The sequence below is a fragment of the Clavelina lepadiformis genome, chromosome 2 (genome assembly GCF_947623445.1).
Source record: "Clavelina lepadiformis chromosome 2, kaClaLepa1.1, whole genome shotgun sequence".
Lineage (NCBI taxonomy): Eukaryota > Metazoa > Chordata > Ascidiacea > Aplousobranchia > Clavelinidae > Clavelina > Clavelina lepadiformis.
The window spans coordinates 23,458,754-23,475,841 of NC_135241.1; the positions used below are offsets into that span (position 1 = coordinate 23,458,754).

The 17,088-nt window shown below is 38.9% G+C and overlaps 1 protein-coding gene across 1 annotated transcript; it reads left to right on the plus strand.

The window, feature by feature from the left end:
• Window positions 1-559: 559 nt before the first annotated feature.
• LOC143446557 (uncharacterized) lies at window positions 560-12,785 on the plus strand. The gene is made up of 13 exons (XM_076946231.1): window positions 560-874; window positions 1,145-1,215; window positions 5,887-5,983; window positions 7,543-7,677; window positions 7,753-8,008; window positions 9,662-9,815; window positions 10,029-10,126; window positions 10,271-10,409; window positions 10,574-10,830; window positions 11,016-11,196; window positions 11,478-11,726; window positions 11,996-12,379; window positions 12,545-12,785. The coding sequence occupies exons 1-13, from the start codon at window positions 772-774 to the stop codon at window positions 12,593-12,595; spliced, it is 2,175 nt and encodes a 724-aa protein (XP_076802346.1). The 5' UTR covers window positions 560-771; the 3' UTR covers window positions 12,596-12,785.
• Window positions 12,786-17,088: the final 4,303 nt, after the last annotated feature.

A 17,088-nucleotide genomic window follows, 5' to 3' on the forward strand; every position in this document is an offset into this window, starting at 1 on the left:
TTGTGAATGCATCGACCTTACAGAAACAGGAAAGGTTTCTTTTTATGCGCAGTTTATTAGGCTTCTATATTCATTCAAATGAATACAGTACTGGACGCAATGAGTTGGCATTATGTGACATCTAAATATAAAACGGTGGTCTACGAAAATTACAAGTGAAGCAAGACTTACTGCCGTTTCGTATGGCAAGGGTCAAACGACACAGCGATTGGCAGCGAAATCGTTCGAATAATTGCTGCAGTTTGTATTGAGTGTACATTGCACAGTCAACCGAGTCATGCCACTTAGACAAAGTACAAAACGGGTTAAAACCGTGACGCAACGTCAAGGTCCTATTTAGGCGACGTTGCGTCATATTACTGTCGTAGTTACGCTTTTACTGTTATACTCATGCATAGGATAAAAGCTATTTACCTTTCTATACATAATGAGAAATTGTCTGGTCTCGTCTATTGCCGGCCAAACAGCGGGGGATCTGGCATTGTGTATGTAGGAAGATTTTATTTCCTCGTCTGGGTTAAACGAAAGTTTCTTCTGCTCAGTTCTCACGGCGGATTTGTGTTTCAATTTCCTTTTACAGAGTTAGTTTTACTGAGTACTGGTATTAAAAAACTGAAAGCAATGCTGTTGACTGTTTTGTTGCAAATGCTTATTTACTGAGTTTAATCATCGAGTAACCAGGCAACGCTGTACACGAAGCAAACGCATTTCAATCAGCAGATTGCAGTAAATACTAAGAGGAAGGAGATATCGCTTGTTGCGGTTGAAAACATGAGATCAATACAGCAAGTTGCTGAGCTCAGCTACGATAGTTTCAAAGAAACATTTGGAAGCGTCAGCAGACACCAACCTACGCCTCCCTCGCAATCAGCAGGTACGGTTTGATTCTGTGGGAACGTTTTGTGAAAACTCCTCAGACGCTTAGTAGTTAGCTACGCTGAGATGCTACCATCTTCATGCATTGTATTTATTTTGCGCATGCGCACTGTAATATAATCTATAGCAACATTGCGTACTGTCAGGTGAGATACTAGGCCAACGATTTGATCTACCAGTTAACTGATTAGCTCGTTTACATTTTACGATTTCTGATCGATAATTTCCCGTCAGCGTCTTAACGATTGTGTGTTTGTCTTCTCAATAGAAAATCGCTCAAAAAACGGAGATGAACCGGAACATACGTCACACTCGTCGTCGCGGTCCGACCTGCTACATGTAAGTTATGATTGACGTCATTATAAACAAACGTGTTGGATTTAAACTGTTGTATTTCTGGACACATCTCTTTGTTTATTAATTGTGTGTTCTCCAGATTTCCCTGTTGTGCTTTCATACATGTAGCGATGGTAAACATTTAATTAAATAAGATTTGTGCTGCAAGAAGGTTGCTTTTAAGAGTCAGCGTTGTAGATTGTATGCCTTGTAAGGCTTGTGACGCTGATAATGATCCATTATGTGTTCATAAATGGATTACTACGTTATATAACACGTATGGTCAGGCCCAATTCGGATCTATATCTTGTTTACTCCTTGTAGTTGATAGGTCGATTTCATTGTTTGCAAGCAATGACATTTGTGACAAATTGGCTTGCATCACAACAGATTTGTTTGACTGATAATGTCGCAATGTTCTGAGGCGTCGCATGCTTTTTGAAACTTCATGGTTTTTGTTGATTTAAGACTGTGGTGTTATTTAAAGTAAAGCTTACCAAAAGAGGGAAACTATTGAGTAAACATAAGTAGATCAGACCACAAATCTTTAAGACGTTTTGTGTCAAAGTTTCGAGAATCTTCAAGGGGTTCTTATTAAACCCATTTGTTCAATCGGAATCCGTTTGACGACCACTTAAACGTCCGTTTCTGTTTTTCCGATACTATGTGTCACGGTGCTGTATGTATTCTACACTGGGAGGTTTTCCGGCGAGTCAAAATGATCGTGTAGTCGTTGTCACTTATTATTTGCAGTTACCGCTGATTTCACCTTTTCCTTGTTTACATTTCCAAGTAAAGTTTTTTATTTTAATATTTTCATTAAACAACACTTTTCCCGAATACATCCTCCTATGGCAGATAAAAGCATCGGCTAATGTTGCTATTTTTACCCCATCGTCAGCCATTGATTCATGAGTTGTGTGCTTTTTGCGACAATGTCAATATTGACGTCACTAAATCAATAACTTTCGCAGCATGTAAATAGGGTTATGATGTCATAAGTTGCATCTCGCGTTTCGAGTTATCTTGAAAAACAAACGCGCTACTGTTTATTTTCTTAGCACCTCCTCTACTACGTTAGCGGATGTAATTGTCACAGTACCTATTATGACGTTACACTTCATGTGAATTCACAAGTGCGGTTAGTGTTGTTTGCTGGTAGGAACTGGTCGTAAAGTTTGCATTGGAGTTGGAGGCAGTGTCAAACGATGAGGTAGACTTTGAAAATCTTGTCGCTATTCTATTTGAATTAGTTTATATAACAAGCTACTCACGTTTGCTGCATTTATGGGGACTGGATGGCAACTGAAATTTCCAATCAAATTATGTCCTTAAAAACCTAACACCGACTAATGGCGATATATTAGCATTTGTGGACGACTGTTTTCTCTCAAGGTCCAAGCAACAGTGTAAATGACGATGATAACCGCTTACGACTCTCGGCAAAGTTTCCAGTTGAAAACATTTCGAGTATTGCAAATCTTTTGTTGCTGCGTGCTCTCAAATGCACTTCGCACTTGCATAGAGAACTGAGCTCAGTTTGCACTTTGCTTTGACAACCAGTCATTTTATTTTTTTAATTTAGATAGTCACGTGCTTTTGTTATTTTCACATCGGTTAGAAGCGTTTCTTCCGAAAACTCGACGTCGTTTTTCTGACTTTTACAAATAAAGATATTGTAATGCTAGTCACCGAAAATATTTCGTTGAACTTTGAACTTCGTCTGCGCAGCTTGACGTTAAAGAATGTAAATATTGTTTCGGTTAAGTTATTTTAAATTCAATGCCATGTCGTGTTACTTCCATCTGTCTCGATTTCGCTTGTTCATCCGTGTAGAATTTATTTCAATTGTTGCATAATAATGGCACACTAACTTTGTATATAGGTATGCTTTTGAGATAGCATATAAAATCCAGTTGGTTCTTAGTGTAACAATTTATAAAAACCAGTTGGTTCTTAGTGTAACAATTTTCCTCTTAAAACAGTTCCGACTTTGTTAGGCGACCAGTCGTGCCGGTAAACTGCCGGAAGATATACCAGATCATAGGTCCAGTGCATTAAATGCAATCTGATGCCCGTTTTGAGTGGAAAGGTTTGCCTAAGTGGCCACTCTGATTTCGAGAACAAGGATAATTTGCTGAGGCTACGATAACGGGCACCGATAATGACAAAATAGGCCAATGTCGTCTTAGAAAAACATGAACGACATTTTAAACGTGCTGTTACATCGTCTAAGTCTTCTGCGCTGAACTTGGCTGCTGGTAGCAAAGTCTATACTTGGGTCGTTGTTACGTATCGCTTATGACCTAGTTATGCCATTTTGCTTACACGTTTATGACGTTATAATTTAAAAGGCGTGCGTCATAATGTGTCAGATGATAATTCATAAAATATACAGGGCTCTTGAAAACTTTGGTTATATCTGTTTCTTTCCGATAGTTAAGCGGTTTGATTAATATGCGCGTCAACTTATCTGATAAAACAACGCACTCATGAATTTATGGTTCCAACCGCACAGATAGATAGCTCGGCGTGTCTCGCAATTCATCACTTCTCTTTGCACAAGTGACGTCGATACCTTGTGCCTTGCTCAGTTTATGGCAGCGACATTGTCTTTACAAAACTTGCGACATTTTCAGAAAAGCAAGCTGTTTTTTCCCGGATTTATGAAACACTTTGTTACGCCGTCCTTCAGTAAGTCACCCGGTTATTACGATTAATTATTCTTCAGGAGAAAACATGAATATTACGATGAAAACTTCGTTGATGTAGATTTTAATTACTGTTGAATACAAATCAAAGTTAAAATTTAATTTCGGAGTCTTTCGCTCCGAATAACTTAACAAACTGCTTACCTTGATCTTTTTCAGTATTTGTTTGCTATAATGATATGTCCGGGTTATTTTTATTCCCTTTATTTTAGGCCGTAGACGTTGTTTATCAACAATCAATAAAGTTAGACTAATACTTGCTGAGCTGTAGTCATGTCGTAATGCACGGTTTGTGACGTCACTCCAGTATTCTTCAATTGCATTTCGACAATTTCGGTCATTTTCCGCGCGTAACTTACCGTGGAAGCAAAGGAGATGTTTTGAAATTTCTATTTTCCTATTTAAGACCCCAGCTCTCCATTTTCAAGGCCGCTTTTTATTTTATGTTTTCAGTGCAGCTAAATCGCATTATGACATCACAACTACAAAAGCTTTTTCGATGTTCTAATCGAATCACGTAAATTCCTAAACACGTGAAGTGTTTCAAAATAGTTCCACGTTATTGATTTCGAGAACGAAACCCGAGTTTTTATTAAATTATTTCCAATTTAGCAAATGCCAGGTGGGGCAAAACGGATTCCGCAGTTCCCCTTCTCGCCGAAAAGCACTCGCGCTTACTTATGAAAGAACTCGGCTGGTAAAGGAATTTTTTAATTTCGCGGACGGAATCGAATTGATGAGGCTAGTGATGAACTTACTACATTCTCGATGATGTGATTTTATCACGTGATATCCCGATTAAACGTGGGAAAATTGGTGTCGAAAGATTGCAATTAGACATAATGACGCTCACAGAGATTTTACAACGGATAGTTCATACAATTAATTGGTCCTCTTCCCTCTTACATGCTGTAAAGGTAGTTTTATGCGGTTCTTAACCAAAACGCTTGTAAAAATAGACGATTATGACATCACTATAGCTGTTTTGCAATCATCTATGAATGCAATCGGAAATGTAAATGTTTTGTTTTACGGAATAACGAAAGTCGTTTATCGGTAAATGTAAAATTTTACCTCACAATAAGAAGTAACCAACATTTGGCTATAGCGGCTTTGTACTCTCATGACAACGTAAACGTATAGTTTGTATTAACTACAAGTTTATAAAAAGTGTTCTTGATAATACTCTGGTAGTCTTCCGCCGTCTGCTTGTAAAGGAATACAGACAGATACGTACCCACTCGCCTACAAAAACAATGTTCTCTGTTTGGATAGTGAAATAAATCTGTTGTTACATCTGCTATGTTGCTTATTACTACCTCGCCATTTCGGCAAATCCTATTTTACCCAATAGATTTGTGGTTGAATTTCAATTCTTAACTTTCCAGCTGCACTGGCTTTGAATTTCGACTTTTATTAACGAATAAAGGGGCTTTGTTTTGTGTCTTTTATTTGCTTATTATGTTGTTTGGACTTGGCGAATTACCCGCTAGCGTAAATGAAACAAAAAAATCCCATTCTTACGTAACAGAAATATTGTCTCACGGGTTTAGGATGAAACAAACTGTTTGATATTTAAACCAGGATTTTTTCACGAGTTATTCATAAGTAAAGTTAAACCCTTTGAATGTTTATTATCTGACTTCAAATAAATTTATCACAGGCGATATTTGTTAGACTTCGTAAATCATTGTTGATATCTGTATATTGTGTTTGCAATCTGGGCGCCGTACCGTCGTGCATGGCTGACAAATTTTTATTTGACTTGCTGTTGTAAAGCACAGAATTGCCGGCTGGCTTTTGATTTGTTAGAAAGATCCGCTCGTTTCAAAATTGCAACTTCTCCTTGTGACGTAATGACAGTGTGGCTATTGTTTATGACGTATTGCATAAGAGACTAGGTGTGGTGGTGATAGGTGATTATTGCATCACAATGGCCTAAGAATTGGTATTCTCCATCCAGGTGAAAGTCGTATACGATGAGGTGCAGAACAATCGTCACCAGTCTCCCAGGAAGAACAGTCTCTTCTCGATCTCAAGCAACGAGTCGACTGTTGACAGTAAGATTTCTATGTAGACATTTATATGTTTTGTACGTTGTTATGGAAGTTTCTACGTCGGTTACCGGAACTATTCTGCCATTTTCTGACCAACAAAGTAATGCCTACTTAGGATAAGAATTTAAAACAAAAACACGACTTTTGACCTCTTTAATGGTTACTACTATGTGATTGGCTGAACCTCGTTTATGTCAAAACCTTCAAAAGAACGGTATCTATCGGTGGTAGCGTTTAAATAAAATATCTCAGTACGTCACTGCGTATTTTGACAGCCCGTGAAAGCTTCATTAAAAATATATCCCAACAAAATTCAAACCAGGTTCAATTGTGGTTGTAGTGGATCATCAGCGGATCGCAAAAATTATGAATGTGCTCACTGGTCACGCTACAATGAAAACAGAGAATGCCATCGTAAGTTTATCGCTCGGTATCGGCAGATTATATGGAAGATTAGGTGCTCGCGCGCACAATCATTGATGCGTGAAAAATTCTATATTTCGTGCCTTACGTAACCATTTTTTCGGACCGTGACCATAACGTACTTTTGAGATTTAAGGTGATTTGTTTTTAAAAACTGCGAGCTTTTATGCTTCTTGGACTGGCAGGATTTTTAAGATAACGGTCACACGTTCCGGCTGATATCAATGCTGACTCGGCTTTAGTAAAAACACGTTTAACAATCCAGAAATTTTACGTAATAATCCCCTTTATTGCAACCTCTTCCTTTCTAGTTCGTAATCTTCTCACAAAGGCTCTCTCTGGTGTGCATTTACGCGGTGACGTCATTATATTATGACCTGTCGATGAGTGATTTTCGCGCGGTCTTGTCAGTTTCCGAAACGGTATTCACATTGTTCGTCGAAATATCCACTCAACGCTTTAACACAGCGGGTGTCTGAACCCGTGCTGGGTCCATTTAATACATAATCGTATCGATACGTGACCCGTGGGAGTGGGGTTTAGGTTTATGACGTAATAACTCACCATTATCACGTTATTGCGCTGTTACAATGGAGCTTTATGCTTGTTGTAATAAACGAAGCAGCATTAGCGGAAGTTAGAAGCCGAAATACCTTAAACCTTACGGTGAAACACCAATGCCGTGTGAAGCTACACTAGTTGCCTGACACAGTAGTAAAACACGCCCACAGCATTCATGCTTGAGTTCTAGTTAAAAGATGTTTTACAACCTTTGTGGACTCGCCTACTCCATGTATCGCATATTTCCATCGCCCTTTACACGTGTTTTGCCTCAAACATTTCTTGTACGACCGAAAGCAAACTTTTCAGGGTTAATTTAGTAAGGTTTCCATGGTTACCCGCTAATTGAAGCGCTCTCGTTATGACCCTATTTACTGTTGTTTATTTATTTAACCCTGCTTCTATGACCTCATAATCGTGTGGTGAGAGCAAGGCCGTTGTAATTGGAGCCTCTCTGTGCTGATAAACGGGCTTTATCACCAAAGAAAGGCTTAATAAAATTCCTAAGATCCTGGGAAGATAATCCTGACAAGTTCTTTTAATTTTCTTTCATGTATATCACACTATGACGTATGCAGGTTTGGCATCCAAGCGCTCTCCTATGAACGAAAAAAGACGACGTTTTCGTAAGATTTCTATGGATCGGTTTAGTTCTATCGGCGGAACTGTCCAGGCGGTTTTCTCATCAAGACGAACCAAAAACTCAACATCCGGTAAGTTTCATTTGTTCCGATTAAGTGATATGTAAAGTACATTCTTTTTGACGTCACAATGTTTTCGTGATGCAGATTCATCTGAAACAGACGGGCGGCATGATACCAATGGGACCCCGAACTTTCCGTCGCATATCGCCCAGAGATTGGCGTCCGAATCCGGGTCGATTTCGAGCGAAGACGCCGATGATAGCTCGAGCAGTCGGAGCAGCAGCAGAGGCGGGGCTTCGAACCCGAAACCTGCAATCTTTCGCATCCCAGCCACCAGACTCGCTTCCGCTTCCCACCGTGGCTTCCTGGATTGCAGGAACAAGAAAAAGCAATGGAAAAGGTAAAAGCGGGGATTTTTACGTTTCTAAATACTTCCGCTGAACTTTGTTTCATTGAGCCATTATGATGTAAACGTGATGTGGCGATGATGTCACAATAAATTATGATCAGCTTTTTATTAAAGGCTGTTGGGTGAAAATGAAACTAATTTAATGAAACCAACTTTTGATAAGGTTACTGTAACATAGCTGTTTGCACTGTTTATTACGTCACACAAATACTTTCACAAGAACTTGTATTGCATCATAAAGCTTTTTGAATGCTGCTTCTAGCAGCTTACAAGCTTGAAGTTTAACACTGGTTCCAGTGCACGTGACACCAGACTTCGTATTCATTGTGTGTTGTCTTTGCTGATGGAGGTGGCAAAGATTTGTTCGTGGATTTTATCACGTTTTGTAAAAACAACCACACAGGTGTTCCGTGGGTTTTGTCAATGAGGGCGGTTTAAGTTGTCATGGATACAGAAGTGCATCAATGCGCCTCAATTCTCGATTTTAACCGGAATATTCGAATTTTTCGCGCCGTTTTAAGTCAGTTTCGATTTTAATTTACGTCATTCACAGATCGGCGCCTTTAATAAAAAAAACGTGTTGACGTCACAATACTTCTCGTTTTGTAATTGGCTGGGTTGAACAGAGCCCTTCTATATTTAGAAAAGAGAAAACTCATTTAACCCCGTTATCGAGCCCACAAGATTTGCTTTTCTGAAACCCCATTCACCTATTTCGGTGTTTATTCTATTAGCGCTTGAAAAGATAAATCCCTAAACCATTGTTTACTGCGAGATTTTTTTCGGAAATCTCGTAAGTACCTTTTTCCGCTTCAAAGGCGCTATCAGAACCTCCATCATCAACAGATAATATGCGTGACCTGGATATAATTGTGATGTAATTAAATAGGAAATTATCGCGTCATAATTATTCGTATTAACAATATTATGATCGTATTTGTGAGGAAGTGTCGCTTTCGTTTCCGTATTTAGGCATTTTTGTTGATCATGCTGGAAGTTATTTTAATTGCTTGTATATACTTGAGCCGAAGGTGGTTATTCGACTTGGCCTGTGGTTATGAGGTTGCAATCATTATTGCAGTTTGTGCTATATAGGCTGGAATGTGATACTTTGCTTCTCTTATATTAGCGGTGTTAACATTTTTGTCGGTTTTGACGATTTTTCAGGTTGGTCTCTGTTACTAGGTAATTTTCTACCGGAAATATTGTTCATTTGTGTCACGGATTTCAATGAAATCATTTTCATTTTCGCGCTTTCAAAGCTGATACCGCCGAGAAATTTCGACTTTGTTGCGGGTTTGGTTCCTCTTTGTCTTCGTTGGTTCAGATTTGAAAGGGCTCAAAAAAATTTAATTTATTGGTTTTGGTTCCGGTTCGATTTCTCAAAAACATCCGGTTGAAAGGTTCATTTCCGGTTCGACCCTCTGTACAAAACAACAGCCATTAATTATGCATGTCTCACATCGATAGTTACGTCACAATCGAATATCGTAGCAGCGTGAGAAGCACGCCGTACCGCTGGTCTGTCGTTCCAAAACTCAAGTGTTCAATGCGTAGTTACGTATTCGATTGTGGTTATTATAAATTCTAATTTAAAAACATGCTGACTTTCATTGGAATTATTGCTTTGTTTTTTCCATCTAGATTCTGGTGTGTTCTGCAAGATGCTTGCCTCTATTGCTATCACACTCCACAATCAGACACCACCCGTGACGCTATACTCCTACGCGGCTATGACGTAAATGCCGACGTCACCAATCTAAAAAGGAGCAGGTTCGCGTTTCGGCTTCAACAAAAGGTACATAGATAACTGTCGATTGTTCTGTTTAAGGCTCCAAAAATTCAATTTTTCACATTTCTCGAACGCTTTCCATAATGAGGTTGACTTGCTGTTGAGATCTGCAGCATCCGTTGATTAAGATCTTTTAATTGTATCCAGCCACAACTTGTATGACGGGTATTCTCACGTGGTTGCAAAGAATATTGTTTATAATAAATAATTCATTACCAGGGTGTGTCCACTCTCCACTTCAGCACCGACAACCACCGCGATTTTCTACTCTGGGTCGCGACTCTCGAGAAAGAAACGCGATGCGTTAGCGCCACCGAGTGAGTATTGTACTTCCCTCTGGCCTAGTTATTGCAGTGTCTTTTAAATATATGCTCTATGGTTTTCCAGCATAATTTTACCACGCAAGTGTTAGGTTATCTCTCAAATAAAAACATTATTACTTAATAATAACCGTTGTTTAGAAACAAAAGAAGATTGAGCACATGTGAGGCTCCCCGTCTGAACCTACCCGACTCTGAGGTGAAGAAATACCACCGAGCCAGCATGCCTAATCTAGCCAAGTTCAACACGGTGTCCACGTCGCCGAGCAAACAATTAGCGGTTAGTTTTCATGAACAATGCTTTACTTTCACGAACATTTGGTTTGCACTACGTTGATGTTTTTACGTTTTTGTCTCTTACTTCTCTTTAATGATTCTCGTTAGTGTTTTTCTTGTTGAGTTAGCAAAGCTGCTCACTTTAACTAAAACGATTTTCCTTTGCAGAGAAACGGCTCACAGGAACGGAAGGACAGGGAGCTTGCCAACATGCAAAAGAACAAACTGCTGCAAGAGATCGCAGACCAGCAACAGCTCCTTCAAGAGGAACAGCAACTTTTAGACAAGCTCCCGTCAGGCGGCGCCAGGGAATCAGTTTCGTCGTCTGATAGCGTGATATCTCGTGATGACGTCATACGTCAATACGAACGCGCGAAGAACGAAGAAGAGATCAAAGCCATGAAATTTACAACTTTCTTGAACCGGTAATTACGAAGAGATGATTGTATTATTCAACCATTAACTAACCCATGTTTTACAACAACTCATTGTTTATAATTGATTCTTTCTAACACACTCGTTATTGTTTATCTTATGTTTATTGCGTTTTTTTGTTTTGTTTGACATTAAATTGAATCTGACTTCCTTAAAAGAGATTTTTTCTCATCAGTCGCCGCAACTCCGTCCAACTCAAAGTCGACCAATATGCACGAGATCTCGCTCCCAGAAATGGTCGACGTCGTCTTGACGACCCCGCTCAATTTTTCGCCATGGAAACGAAATTAAAGGAGCTGCAGGAGGAATTGTCGCGCGTTGATCGCGAATTCTTGGAGGAAGAAGCAAAGAAACAGGTGATTTTTGAAACCACCGGTGCTGGTCCGTCTTTGATTTTCACAATTACTCACCTTAACTAACAAATTTAATGATTTTAAGAGTTGATGAGGCAAGTAAGTTCAAAAGAGCGTGGAGATGTAGGATAAACAATGACCGGCTATTATTACTTAATTAATTAACCGTATCAACTGATTGTACTGGTAATGACTGAATTAGATAATCAATTAGTCAATAAGTTACTCCACCATCTCATACGGTAGCGCGTTCTTGTAAGTAACTTTTTCTTCTTAACTCGCAGCATAATCTGGATAAACTCGAATACAAACGCGATCTTGAGCTCATGATTGTTGAGCAGCGTGAGGCAATAGAGATCTTACGACGTCATCAGACCGGGGGGATGTCCCATCGCTTCCGTCGTCGTCGAAGCCACAGCGACATCTTAATGACGCCATCATCGACGCGATCCAACGACACCCTGACGTCAATTGACGAGCTGTCGAGTGTTTCGGACGAACACGTCACGTCATCAGCGGGTAGTTCCCTTTCGGTAGGTCGCTCATTAGTTGTCATGGTTACTGCGCCTTAGTGATGATAGAAAATGTTTGATTGACAGCTCAAGTAAGGCGAGTTGTAATTTTATAAGCAGGGGTGCATGTGAACATTAATAACGCCGGTAACCATCATTTGACATCTTGATCCTCCACTGTGTTGGATGTAGCTTTTTGTTCAGATTCAGTAAAGTTTCCGTTTCAAAACCATCAAGACATGAATCTGACGGATGCGACGGTTTTTTATCTTCTTTCATCTTTTGTTCAGGATGCCGCTAGTGCGACTCACAGCCAGAGGTTAAACCTGCAGGGTTCTCCGCGCGCGCAAAATCATTCGTTACGTCATCAACCATCTGCGTCATCGCGTTCCAAGTCGGAGCCGTGTTCGCGTCGTTTTTCCGCGGAAGTAAGCTCCGACGGAGACAGCGGATTCCAGCCGTACAATTGCGTGGATGACCTCGAATCCGCTCATTATTGGGAGGAGAGGAATCTTCGACCATCAATTGACTCCGAAGTAGAGTTCGACATCGGCTCCGACAACTGCGATGATGTTTACCCCGTTGCGCCATCTAGCAGAGACTCAACTCTTAAATCCGCTTCCGCCCACGACGCTGCTGAAGCGATCGACGCTTCCATACTTGCCAAAATAGAGGTAAAAACTAATCGAAAATATATTTTTTATTGCTATTAAATAAAAATAATTTTATTTAATTATAATTTTTTGGAAGTTGTGTGTGTTTGAGCATTTCTTAACTGCTTGTATTTTATAACAAAATGTTTAATTTTGTTTGTTTAACAACTTTGTAAATTTTTGCAGGATTTTGAACTTTTTGCGAAACTAAAACTTGAAGAGTTTTCAAAATCTTGATTCTCCGATTATGACGTCACCGATGAGTTCCACTTCCATTACTTGTTGTATTATGATGTAACTATGACGTATTTCCTGCATATTTCGCGTTCTTCCATGAGTTACACATTGTTGATTACGTAAAAGTTGTTTGTTTTGTTTTTGGTTGTTACAATTGTACTTGGATAAATAAATAACTTTCTACAACTAACATGCTGTTGCTGAAATCAACACTGAAAGCGATTATGTCGTAGAGGAAAAAACATTTGGCGAAATACTTCTTAAAAATTGAAGTTTATTTCTAAGGGTTGCATCTAGATAAAGTCTCCGTTCTAATCGCCCAAAGATTTCTGGTTTGTTAAAAACGTCTTTCGATCGTGTAGCCTTGAGCCTTTCATTAACCGGATTGGAGAGAAAGTGCCAGTGCAAACTTTTACAATCTCATTTATTCACATAAACGCATGAGAGCGCTTATTAAGTCATTACTCATTGCACGAGCAAATAGCAAAAAAAAGTTTCAATTTTTTTCTCTGCAAGGATCAGGCGACCAGATGGAAAAACGAAATGCCCAACATTAGTTATTATTGACCCACGATGCTAAGAAACGAAAGTTGCAAGCGACAAAATTTTCCGTTCTCAATCTCACTATTTATTTATTTGAAATTCGAATGGAGGCCAGATTGCTGCGTCTTATAATTTAAATTTCATTCGTATTCAATCGATCGGTGAAATACAATAAACGTTTCGTATCGAGGAAATTTTCCAAAATTGGAAGAAATCAATTTGAAATCAATTGAATTTAATTATTGATATTTACCGTATAACAAATTTTCATTTCGCAAAAAATAAAATGAATTAAACAATGCAAAAACAAGACAAGAAAATACAATAATTGCGCCCGAAATTGATCTTATTTCCGGGGAACATATGTTTGGCGCTCGCTCCCATTTCAAATAATTTCTTCCTTAACCCAGAAGACGCATTTTAGTTTGGTCAGAAAACGACCGCATGATGATGAACAGCATGATGCTTGGACGTCAAAGGTTAACGAACTTTGAAACGCAGAACGAACTAATTCTTGATATCACTTTATGAAGTAACAAAAGTTATTGTAACGTCATAATATTGCACGCTTCCTATATTGCACGTGACAGACATTGTCCAATTAAATGCCAGAGTTATATAATTTTAAAGAATTAAAGGTGATTAGCTATACTTATACTAATGATTAGATTTTTTAAAACATATAACCATGGTCATCCAATGAATACGTGATCGTAGATAAACAAGTTGAAGTTGTGATAAAGTCACAAAATCATCTTAAAGTCGTAGATAGGAAAAGGCGAAAAACACTAAAATAAACAGAAAATGAAACTTACTCCGGCACTGAGTAAAAGAGCAGATCCGTTCAAAAAGTATCACAGTTGTAACGAGCACAAAAACATAGAACTTTTAACAAAACGAAAAGTTACGGTTTGAAGGAGAATTATCAAAATTTAGCTGTGTAAAATGTCATTAAGATATATAATATACTGCACGGTCTTCTGCAGAATCTCGTATTCCGTCATTTCTTTTTCTGGAGAAGAAGCGTCCGGTAGGATACCTCGTAGTCGCGCAAATGCTGCTTTGAGCGCCATCGTGCGTAAACTTTTTCTGGAGAAAATTTAAAAAGTTTTTAGAAACAATTTGGCAAAAAAATACCGAATTTATATAGAAAAAAGTAGTTACAGTTATAATTATTACTAAAATCATTGTAATTGATGCGTTGGCTACAACTCAATTTAAAGAGAAAGACGTATACAATTCACGCATATAACAACAGGAAATAAATTTTAATTTATACTTTTTCTCTGTGTTTCGCCGATGAAAGTTTGTTGTCTTGTGACGTATCCGTGGATGACGCTGAACGCTCATAATGGACTCCTTGAAGTTCATGGAAGATAAAATACAACCTTGCAGAAACTTAAACGAACCTATGAACTGCATTTAAATTGAAAATTCAATCGTTTTTGCTTTATTTTTTTTACTTGGAAACGTTCCAAAAAATACAATTATGCTAAATGGCGGCCTGTGCATGCCCAAATGTGTCCATTTTGACACCGACTGTTAAAAGAACTTCAGTCTCTAAAATACTTTGAGTTTATCCCGTCTTTTTTACGCTTGCTTGTCCTTACCCCTAAATACTGGAAACAAAACCTAATTTCTCCAGGGACCTGCGTCCCACCCGATCGTCGGCGTTCAACTGGACCTCTGCTCAGTTTTTTTTTTGTACTTATTTTAAGACATAATAAAATATACTTGCCTGTGCCCGAGGCCCATCTGTCCTATCTAGTCTCTGGCTAGCGCAAGCTGCCTTTATTTTCACACCAATCGATGCAATTCGGTATTTTCCGCCTCGCGGGAAAGCCAGCGTTAAGTTCCAGAAGTGCTTTAAAGGTTTAGCTCATTTTTGACAATTTTTCGGTCGGATATTTTCAATCAAATGAAAACAATTTTAAGAAAAAGTGTGTCCGAATCTCCGATCGAAGCCTGCAGGTTATAAATTATAAATAAACGACAGCTGCTGAGTTCGACAAGACAGCATTCCCGTCCATTTGTGGATAATGCAACGAAAAACTTGTGGTTTGTGACGACATTTTTGAAATGAATATTTGTCAAATATGCTTTTTGTATAATTAAAACATCAAAGTGCAAAAATCATTTTCGAAATCAGCCGCTACAAGCTACTTTGCCGAACAAAACAGTAATTGGAATACAGTTCACCATTGGAAACCGACAGTTTCCTCAACTTTAATAATACGTTTTATTTTCTAAAAAAGATGGAAATTTTTGTTCATTCGGGCAGTTTGTCGTGGTTGTTGTGTTAAACGCGACCGGCACCTGTCGTACGCTCGCCACCAGGCACCGCTATGGATTTCCGATACCTGGGATCAATTTTCATCTGCGACTCGCGCGTTGTCTGCAGTTTGTACAAGACCAAAATTTAAGCCCCTACAAGTGGAATTGTCGCACTTGACCTTGAAGCTAAAATAACGACGTCACTCTGGCGCTGGGAGTGACTTATTACAGGATTTTACGCGAGGGTAATGGTGTCTATGATCATGTAATTTTTGTTTCTTATCTGTGGATGTTGTTTAGTTCTAGCTTTAAGGCGTCGTACGCTGTTCCACGTCACCCGTGACGTTACAACTGTCCAAGTACTTTACTCTGAGAGAAGTACCGTAATGCTTTTACATGTACTGTGCTTATATATTACCATATTACACGGAAGTTTGTAGTTAGTATAAATTGGATGCAATAGATCGGTGAAAGAGAAATCTAAAAGCTTTACAGATTTCATGAAACACCTTGACTTCATCGAAAAATGACAACACCGAAAATATAAATTACTCTAGTATTATTACTTTAATTTACATTGACACCATGTAACTTTGCAAAAATATATGGTCTGTAGTTAAATTCCTAAATAGAAAGAGAAGTTTTTCAGACTTACAGAATATTTTTTTTTATTGCTGCAGCTCTTCAAAATGTACCTTTCCTCGAGAAGAAAGCAAATGCGACACTCGTTGGCATTATTGCTGCGCGTTATATAGCGGTGTGCTGAAAATCAACGGGACCTGCGATAAATTATTTATTTATCGATAACTCGGCTATTATTGTCATCGTTAAATAAAAAACGAGTTCTCTTACGTCACAAAGTAACTAGCGAAAGTAAAATGTTTTTGTCGCCGAGTCAAGCTTTGCTGATCTTTAAGAAGATTTAGTCAGGCCCTGCTGTGAAAGCCTGCAGCGAAGGTAAAACCTGCACGAGGCTAATATCTTGCTCTGTTGCTCTTCTACAGCAGGGGTTCTTAAACGTTTTGAGAAGCGCCCCCTTTTGACGATGCTGAAAAACCTCGCACCCACCGTATTGCAAATCAAGAAATGTTAAACAGATCAACCATTTATTTGCATATAATTTTTTCTTCAACGGTAAGGATGTAGCTGCTTTTTGGAAGCCAAATATTTGATTGACTGTCCAAATTCAGCAATTGACTTTCCAGCTTGGTTATGAAAGTAACTCGTAAGTTTAGTCGTAACTCATAGAGAGTTTGCCATTTTTTGTGCCCCCTTATGAACCTAAGGGGCCGCCGCCTCCCAGTTTAAGAACCACTGTTTTACAATCTATCTCCTCCCTATATCTAACCCCAACACTATAAAATTAAAGCGTGACTTGATGTGACGTAAAAGTTGTCGGACTACCTATGGGTTTACGTACCCATCCTGAACCGCTAATAATCTGCGTTAAAAGAACGGGGTCGTCTGCTCTAAGCCAAAGTCACCGACTTCAGGTGTAGTTTGCATCAAATTAACAACGATGTAGCCTCAGCAAGGCTTTAAAGTGATGAACATCTGGATGTTCCCGAGCCTAAAATCAATATGGAAACATCTGCCACACGATGAGGGCCTGGCTGCCTGATGTGGCCTACGCAGGGGCGACATAATGACAATATCGGTTTTCAATATTATGGTTA

Bases quoted from the DNA above. Each gene is read 5' to 3' on its own strand.
- LOC143446557 (XM_076946231.1), top strand. From the start codon at position 772: ATGAGATCAATACAGCAAGTTGCTGAGCTCAGCTACGATAGTTTCAAA. The intron at 9,816-10,028 runs GTACATAGATAA...ATTCATTACCAG, and splicing joins CGTTTCGGCTTCAACAAAAG to GGTGTGTCCACTCTCCACTT. The intron at 11,727-11,995 runs GTAGGTCGCTCA...TCTTTTGTTCAG, and splicing joins CAGCGGGTAGTTCCCTTTCG to GATGCCGCTAGTGCGACTCA.